General features: G+C 37.8%; 1 protein-coding gene across 1 annotated transcript; it reads right to left on the reverse strand.

Annotated features, from left to right (window-relative positions):
• Positions 1-4,872: 4,872 nt before the first annotated feature.
• LOC133870185 (phospholipase D alpha 1-like) lies at positions 4,873-9,300 on the reverse strand. Its single transcript, XM_062307249.1, has 5 exons — positions 9,242-9,300; positions 8,839-8,971; positions 7,586-7,648; positions 5,578-7,450; positions 4,873-5,459 (listed from the first exon to the last, which is right to left on the reverse strand). The coding sequence occupies exons 2-5, from the start codon at positions 8,929-8,931 to the stop codon at positions 5,020-5,022; spliced, it is 2,469 nt and encodes an 822-aa protein (XP_062163233.1). The 5' UTR covers positions 8,932-8,971; positions 9,242-9,300; the 3' UTR covers positions 4,873-5,019.
• Positions 9,301-9,620: the final 320 nt, after the last annotated feature.

Raw genomic sequence — 9,620 nt, forward strand, 5'->3', positions numbered from 1 at the left:
GAACAACTCCTAAGCCGTGTTGGAAGGATGTCTAACCCACATCAATTGGGATGCTTCATTAGCTGGCTTAAAGATTCGCTGAGAACGGAGGTGCAAGCCTCATGACCCAACTCTTTGACAGAAGCCATCAGAGTGGCCAAGTTATATGAAGCACACAATTGGAGCTTGAAGAAACCTCCAATATATGAAGATCGACGCATAGGTCCAAGGGACACAACTCCACCCTTGCATTCGTCAAGTCTGACGCACACCAAACTGATTCCTAGCGGTCACCTTTCACCAGCAAAGATGCAAGATCGTCGAGCTAAAGGGTTGTGTTTCAACTGCGACGACAAGTTCGTTCCAAGCCATCGATGTAAATATTATTTGTCATCAAAGGAATATATATATAGAGGAGGAAGAAGGCACAGAAGAAGAAAGCCATGACACCAATGATTGGTTTGGGAAAGAGCCGCTAATATCTCTCCAAGCATTAACAGGAACGCCAAATCTGCAAACCATGCGTGTCGGTGGTTACTTGGGCAAATTGAAGGTGAGAGTATTGATGGACTCCGGGAGCACCCATAATTTCCTCAACCCATAAAATCGCTGAGTAGTTGGGTTTGAAACTCAGAGACATGGGGAAGATTCAAGTCACAGTAGCCATGGGGAGAGACTCAGTTGCACGGGCCTGTGTGCAGGGGTCTTAAGGTGTGGGTGGGGTTGAGCCATGTTAAAAGGGGGATTATGCTGATATGATTTTAGATGCTATTATGCTTGGTGCTCAATAACAAGGAAAAAATTCAATGAACTAGCAAATTATGGCCATCTAGGACTCTCAGGGAACAACCTGTAAGAAAGAGGTTTTAATTCACTGGCGTGGCTATAGTCCTGCGGATGCAACATGGGAGACATACAATATCATGCAACAACAGTTTCCACAATTTGTCCTCGAGGACAAGGATTGTTTTAAGGAGGGTGGAATGTTATGATATGGATGTGATATAGATAAGGAAGTGAGGCAGGAGTCGTGTAGTGAGTCTAGGTTTATTCAAGTGTATGTAATTAGGAGTCTTTCTCTAAGAAGGATAAGTTATTTGCAGTTTTATGTTATCGTTATCTATAGTATTATGTTATTGCTTTCTATTAGGTTAGTTTGAGTTCTTTGTTATCGCTTTCGATTATATTAGTTTGAGTCCTATGTTACTACTTCCGAATAGAGGAGAAGGATCCTCTCCATTTCAAATGAAATGGAGAGGCCAGGAGCCGGTAAGTGATTTCAAAGAGGGGTAAAATGGTCATTTTGTTGAATCGTGATAATAGTGTCTCGAGCTGTGGATCAATCCTATGGTCAATCCTATGAAGGTTATGTCATCTATTTAAAGAGATGAACTCTTGAATAAGAAGTTATTAAAAAATTAACCAAAACCTTGTGTTTGATAAAGAGTCTTAAGATCCTCTAATTTCCTACCGCTAATTCTTCAAAATTATCAAAATAGGTAAGAACAAGAAGCAGGATTTTGCTCCTATTCTTGCCGAAGGCTGAGTTACTAGATCTGTTATGCGTTCACGTAACATTTGGTATTAGACACCTACCTTTACCACTCTAAATGGCCTCTAGGGTTACATTGTGCTCTCATTGAGTTTATTATTTACAATACATAGGTATCTATTTATAGTTGAATAAGTAGACCTATACAAGGAAATCTAAATCGGCTTATACAAGGAAACATAAATCAACATATACTAGGAAACACAAATCAATAAGGTAAATATATATCAAAATATTGTAATATCTATCCTCAAACTCCAGGACGAAGATTCTGAAAGCTTGAGTTTGGAAACTAGAAACAATAGTCTTTTTTTTTTAGCGACGACAGTGACGACAGAAGTTGGGAACGAGCCTTAGATGATGGTTGATAAACAGAGGCTAGTGGTAAAGATTGACGGTGGATGCTGTTGGAGGATACAGAGGCTAGCAAGCGACTAGCGACAACGGCAGGTGGCTAATAAACGTAGGGCAATGATGAATATTAACGGTGAAAGAAGCTGGAGGAGATAGAGGCTGGCAGGAGGGCGGCAATAGGTGGCACCATTGGTGGCTTCGAAATGTAGGGTCGACTTGGGCCAAACACAACTAGGCCGACTTGAGCCAAAATCCAAAAGGGTCAACAACGGGCCAAAAAACCAAAAGCAATGAGCCCACATGGGTGGTCATCGGGACGGTGCACCGAACTCAACTCACACATGGCGCTCGTGATGTGGTCCGGTTGGACCGCTCTTCTTCTGCTTTCTGTCTTTATTATTATTATTATTATTTGCTGCACAAATTCAGATTTGGTGTGGGTGAAAACACAAACTGGACTGTGAGCTTGGTTTGATTGGGAGCTAATCTGATGTCGGCTTGTACACAATGAGGCTGAGGGCGCGGATTAGGTGCACGCAGTAGCAAAAAAGGTGGCAATGATCTTAAAAGGTGTGATCCAGTTTGGTGTATACAGGTGAAGCCACGAACTCCGATCTAGTGTAACATGCTTGCAGGTGAATCCATGGGCTACAATCCGATGTGATGTGTGGGCAGATGGATTCACAGGTTGCGATGGGGTGCAACACACAGTGGTGGAGCTGTAGGGTGGGATCCGGTGTGGTGCGCAAGAAGCTAAACGGGTGAGCTCTGGCACGTGAAACAACCATGTAGACAGCAGAGACATCACGTGGATGCTCCTTGGGATGTGTGATTTTCATGAACATGTAGATTGGCTTAGTACGATCTTGGATCTTGGTTTGTTATCTGAAATTGGCTGATTAAGTCGGCGTGTGGAGGACGATGATGGTGCGTGTAATGCGAGACAAAAACTCCTGGAGGCACATGAGGGCGCGTGCATGGTGGTTTCATGTTGATTTCAGCGACTCTGGAGTACTCTTCGGAGGCAGATCTATCGGATGATTGTGGGGGCGTGTGGTGTTGACTGGGTACTGTGGCTAAATCAAACGGGGTTGTGTAGATTGGCTGCCAAGCTTTCTGAACATGTGCTTAGGCTTGAAAGGCTGAATTACAAAGAGAACAGTGGATGAACGACTGTGAAGAATGCCGGCATAAACTATTGAGGAGTCACCACCGTGTGGAAAACTGGAAAAATTAAAAGGAAACACTGGAGTCCACAGAAAAGCAACTTTGATACCATGTTGAAATTTGTGAGGAAATCTAAAATAAGGAAAATAATAGCGGAAGCACGAGAGAAAAAAAAAGACAAAGAATTACAGGTGGTTCGGTATTAGAGAATAGAGACCAATGACCCCTACGGCTACATTTGTGCTTTGTTTGACTTGATTATTTACAATATATATGTTTCTATTTATAGTTGAATAAGTCAATTTATATAAAGAAACCTAAATTTATTTATACAATGAAACATAAATCGACCTAAACTAAGAAACGTAAACCAATAAGTTCAATATCATAATTTATTCTAACACGTCAAAGTGGTCACCTGTAGTGCACATGCATGTGACCACTTTTCTATCCATTTTAATGACTCGCTATTAGAGTGGTCTTTTGACACAAAGTGGTAGTATGAGTTATCCAGATGCCACTTTTAAAAGTTTAGCAATGTAAGTGAATAAGTAGTTATAGTTCAAGGATGCCTAAAGTGTATTTTCCACTTTTTTGTTATTTAATAAATTTGAACATTTTTTTTCTTCTCATAAATCATTTTTATGTTGAATTCGATGCAACCTAACATATATATATATATATATATATATATATATATATATATATATATAGCTGCCGCCAGATAAAATAGAATCCTTTCCATTTCAACTGAAATAGAGACTATTCATTTTACAGTTAAGATTTTGTTTTGTAACATTTAATGATGTATATGGCACTACATGGTGTACATGATGCTACATCATTTAAAATTTTAAATGATGTGGCAATATATACATCATACTCTACGAGATCTAATTTGGACCATAAAATAGAACCTTAGAATTGCAACAAGTGTCAGTATAAAATGTTGACAAATGTCCCTTTAATGTCCAAATCAAATAAGGAATTAAATAAATACAAGGTTTAAATGCTCATTAGTTACCCTCCCGTAGTTAAAAACTTTATTTTTATCCGTCTCAGTTTTATTTTATATCGTAGAAGATACTTTGTTTATGACTACAAATGGAGATTGTACTTTCATCAAACTTCCAACCATAAAATTAACCGAAATTCACGTGGCCAAATGATGGGGTGACACATGGCCATGTTCTCATTAAAAATACTTAAAAACTTAATTATTATTATTTTTTTTTTTTAAAAAAAAAGTAAAGAAAAGAAAAGAAAAAAACCCAAAATGGGGCGGAGACCATCTCCTTCCACCTCAAAGCTGAAAATCTTTATCTTTTTGAACATCTGAGAAAGCCAAATTGGTTTTCTGAAAACTTCCTCTAATACTTTCATTTTCCTTGTCACTTGATTCATTAAATTTTAACTTATTTCGTTAATCTTTGCTTTTGGTTTACGAGGAAAACCCAAGTGGATGTCTCCAAAATTCTTCCTTTTTCTGTATTTCTTTGTTTCTGGGATTTTTGAGTTGAAGGAAAAATCGATATGTTGGTTGTGGCAAGTCATTTTTCTATTGTTTTTCATATATATATATATATATATATATATATGGTAGATCGATATAGAGACCGAGGAGAGGAATCAGAGAGCGTGTAAACCCTCAGAGCCTGAGATTTTCTTACACTGGGGAAATAGAAATGAAGTCAGAATGGTGGAATCCGAAGGAAAATCGAGTATAGGTTTTATTCTGAGGAAGAAATCTGTCATCTTCCACCCAATCACCTCACCAGACGGGCAAATTTGTGTTGTTTATCCTAATAAAAACAACTTAGTAGTACTTAGCCGTTGTCTATTTTTTTTTTTTTTAAAAAAAAAATCCAAATATCTCTAAAAATATTTAAATAATTATATGGGTAATATTAATTTGTATCTTATTCCATTATACTAAATGGAATATTGAGAATTACATATTTGTGATTCTAGGTGGTAAGCATTGGAATGAGGTAGTCGGATTTGGTACCCAGAACAGGAGCCTTGGTGTCCGGGAAGAACTCAAACCCTGGGAGTGTTGTAATCTCTCCATTGCGGCTTACTTGGATTGGGTAGGGTAGCAGGTGACCCAACATATGATCTTCCTTGAATATCTCTTGCGAGTATAATTTCCAGTTCGCCTCAGCAGTGTCATTCACCGTCTCCAAGCATGCTTTGCTTTGTGGATGTAGCAATTTCGGGCTATACCCTCCAAGGTGCTCAACCCATAATGCCATTCGGAACCCATGGATCTGACCCATGGCGGCTTGTTGGTCGGTGGCTAAATGTTGTGGTTGGAATGCACCCATCGCAATCTCTGTGTCCCTTGCTCCATCCATTGATCTCTGGTTAATGTTCGCAGATCCAATGATTATGTATTCATCATCAACTGCAAGTATATTTCATAGTAGCCAGGTTGATATTGAACAAGTAAACCTTAGAATACTTAAAAGAAGAAAATAAACCCTATAAATACTTAAAGAAGTCATCACTAATTACGTACGTACCTATCATCATCTTTGCATGAACATATATCATGAAGCGACGGGCCTGCTGAGCTCTACTGTAATCACTGTCTGGTTCTGGGGTCTCTGTGGGCACGTATTCATCAAATTTGTTTGCCTCCCGATTCCCAAGGCAGTAGAAATTCAGATACTCATGGGGGTCGGCATTAAGACCATTTCTTTGAAGGGCTTGAGCAATATCAGAATACATCATTTCCATTGTCCTCCTCTGCCAATCTAATATTGCCTGAACAGAAGCACTCTCAGGTATACCTTCTGGCCACATTGGGATTAAGATGTACACAGTGAACCTCTCCTTTGCTTCAATCTTACTAATAATCTTTAGTGAGAGCTCCTTTGGTATGAGATGCAAAGCACCAATATCCTCAACCACTATATTATTTGATTTCCACCCAAACGAGCTCCCTATGAAATACTGATTCTCAATGTAGATGAAGTTTTTGGCTCGCCGAATAGCTTTGATATAAGCATCCTGAATGCTTCGGTCAAAGATGTTATCTTTCCCAGTAACAAGGCCTACTGCATCCGCATCCTTAGGGTTTTCAGGAAACCCCACAACTGCACCACCATCAATAGATCGGAAGATCTGAACGTTCCATGTTTCCACGTCATTTGATGATGTAACTGTACAGTCTGTACTTGATGGAAGGATTACAATTTCATCAAACATGGTTGTCGGAATCAGAAACTGCTCCCCAACCTGCCTTCTCCACCTCTGTTCAAAATTGTATAAGACATCCCAAGCAACAGGCCCTTCTAGCTGGCAATGAATGTCATGCCAAGGCTCCCTTGGCCCACCCTTCTTGATTGAAGCGCCTGTAAAGTTGGGCTGATGGAAATCATCATGGTGGATTGTGCTCAAAGTAGCAAACAATGGATGTTTTGGTGTATCGTATCTCCCGTCACAAAGATCAATACCACCAACGAAACTCACAATCCTCCGCTTTTCTGATCCTTCAACACCCCCTTTTTTGTCAACAACTATTGTCTTCTGATGGTGAGTAAACATGGCAGAAATCTCAAACCTCTGAACTATGCTTTTCCCATCATCAGGATTGCGAGGGCACAAATAGCAACGCACGTTTGTGTTTCGAAAGTATTCTGCAGTTTCTTGGTCATGAGTTGCCATCAAACCATCCTTCTTCACTTCCTTAACAGAAGTTCTGTCATCCCAAACAAGCATGAGAACTGTGACACCTTCATTAGCCTTCATCTTAAGCAGCTCTCCTAATGTAATTCCATCTCCTTTTTCTACTCTTGCCTGGTTATCCCTTATCAAGGTTATCTTAGTATGCACAGACCATCCAGTTATGTAAATTAGGTGTCTTGCGTTACTGATTGCGTCAAAGATGTCCTCCCAGCATCTCTGATGCTTATAAAGCTCTCCTCCAGACAGAATTATAGGAGGGAAATAGTTAGATGGGACATGGGCATCTTGGTATAGAGTTACTTTGCAACCCTGTCTTTGACGGAAGAATGTGTGAGGAACTCCCTGAAAATGGGGAGATTGGATTCCTTGAGACCAATTATTGTCCTTGTTAATATTAACAAACTGTAACCTGACATGGAGTTTGGAACTTCTAGGCTTATGGTCTTCATCCAATATGTCAACCCAGCTCTCGAAGATAGATTCTCTTATGACATCCTCAACAGGTACATAGGCCCTTCCGATTAGAGTCGCCCCCACAGGGTTAGTTTCTTTGACAGTGAATACAACATTTGAGATATAATGGGCACAGTATATGCGAAAAGACTCGAGCCACTTGGGTTTCATGGGTCCATTTTCTATCTTTCTGGTCCGCCCAACCCTAGCCTTATCTAAATCAACTGTTGCATAGAGTTCGGACCCAAAGATCTGCATTGTGTCCCGACATGTCGAGAAAGAAGACATCATGATCATGATGAAGTTGATATACCAAAAACAAAAAAAAAATTACCAGTCAAAAGGAGGATGAGATTGTTAATAGCAGAAGAAGAATATATAACATACCTCAGACCGGCACACAACTCTCTTGACTTGGGCTAGAAACCTTTTACCAGACTTTTGTGTAGCCTTATTGTCCAAAATTTCAAGAAAACAAAATGCACAAGCTAGGGTGAAAAAGAGTTGAGGGAAAACATATATATATAATACTGAAAAACTGTTTGAATTTGATCTAAAGAAAATGTTTAAGACTTGGGGTAATTAATTAATTAAGAGAAACAAAATTGCGCGATATAAAATAATTCTAATTGAGATGTTTTGTTTGAGTCTACTATCATCCATTCTCTGCTAATTAATAAACTTAACATTAATAGGATCGATGAGTAGCTCGATCACACGCTTGTACGTATCACATGGCTACCTACTAAAGATAAAACTCTTAATGAATAGAATACAATTGAAACTTAAATTAATCTTATATATGCTTCAATTCATTTTTTTGTGAGTTAAAATCTTATGCTTGATCTGGTTGCTAGAAAAGGGGAAATAAATTCTAGTGATTCTACAAGCAATTGAGGTTTAACGTACATGGTTAGCATTCAATTTTAGCATCAATCATGAGCCAGGTATAATATTCTATGATGATATTGGCAATTTTTCCATTCTCATCAATCGTTCATGAAATTCTGAATTTATGATTAGTGAATTGTTCCCCATCTCCATTGAAAAATTGCTCAAATGGATGCCTAGGAAAATTACCAGGAACAAGTCTAATATATAAGAGGTTCGTTGCAAGCTAGATCTCCAACATGATCCATTTTTGCTATTTTGGTTCCTATTAATTGGCATATAATTCCAAAACATCAACCCCACTCTATAGAAAATTCCAAAACTGCACCAGCAAAAAATTAAAAGCTTCCTATGACAATTGACAAGCAATTAGTCAAAAGAACTTCTTTTTATTCTCACATTTTATCTAAGTTTTGAGTAAAGGAAAAAAGGTATCAATCGTGCATGGTAGCATAGGCCTTTGGCCTTAAAGAATTATCTCAGCTATAAATATCAGCTTTTAGGTCCTATTCAAACAATTAAGCATTTATACCCAATTAGAATTAATCTCATTTCCTATATATATATATAAAGTCATAGGAAGGGTCCTTTCTAATAATCTTTTTGTCCTTCCTTTTCAAAACAAAACCTTATATATGGAAGCCCAATTAAAAGAGAATTTTTGGAAAACAAAAAACAAAATTATTATTTTTTCTTTCTTTCTAAGAGCTGTCCTTTTAATTTTATCCTTTACAAATCACATAATGTACCTTTTGGCATAATTTGAAGCTGCATCCATTGTCTGATCTCCTACCAATTTCATAAATAGTTACAAAAAGTGTCCCGTGGAGCAATTGCCGCATTGTTCCTCACTTGAAAATCTCCCTTGATAGTAATATCGATCTAGACCAAACCAAAACAAGAAATTAAAGAACGTCACTAGCATGCATGCACTAACTATATATCATACGATTCATAAGAAGTAATTGAAACGATCAATTTAATGGTTTAAGTTTTGTTTTATTATATTTAAATGTGTACGAACGTACATAGTGTCAGGCTGTTTAAAATTTTAAACAAACATATATTCACCATTAATTAATCTATAAAATTTAATCCGAACCATAAAACGACATGTAGACAATATAATAAGACATTAGAAAAAGTACGTACGTGGTGTATATGCAGGCAGTGCTAGCTTGACCCTAGCTAATAGAGAAATTAATAGTGCATGTAGTACATGGCATTGTTGTTGGAATCGATCCATATATATAGAGAGAGGGAATCTAATGGACATAATTTCTTGACGGAAGAGATATATCTTTAGAGAATTCAAGCTAGAATCAGTTCCCACCTTTGCTTCCAATTAGGGCTTGTATTGCTGGGGATAACGTTACTTACGTACAAAGGTCACCTTGAATGAAAAGGGTGATTCTAAACGGCAATAAAACGTAATGTTTTAATTAATACATAACGTATTTTATGATATATATATATATATATATATATATATATATATATATATATATATATATATATATATATATATATA

The sequence above is a fragment of the Alnus glutinosa genome, chromosome 6 (assembly GCF_958979055.1).
Source record: "Alnus glutinosa chromosome 6, dhAlnGlut1.1, whole genome shotgun sequence".
NCBI classification, from domain to species: domain Eukaryota; kingdom Viridiplantae; phylum Streptophyta; class Magnoliopsida; order Fagales; family Betulaceae; genus Alnus; species Alnus glutinosa.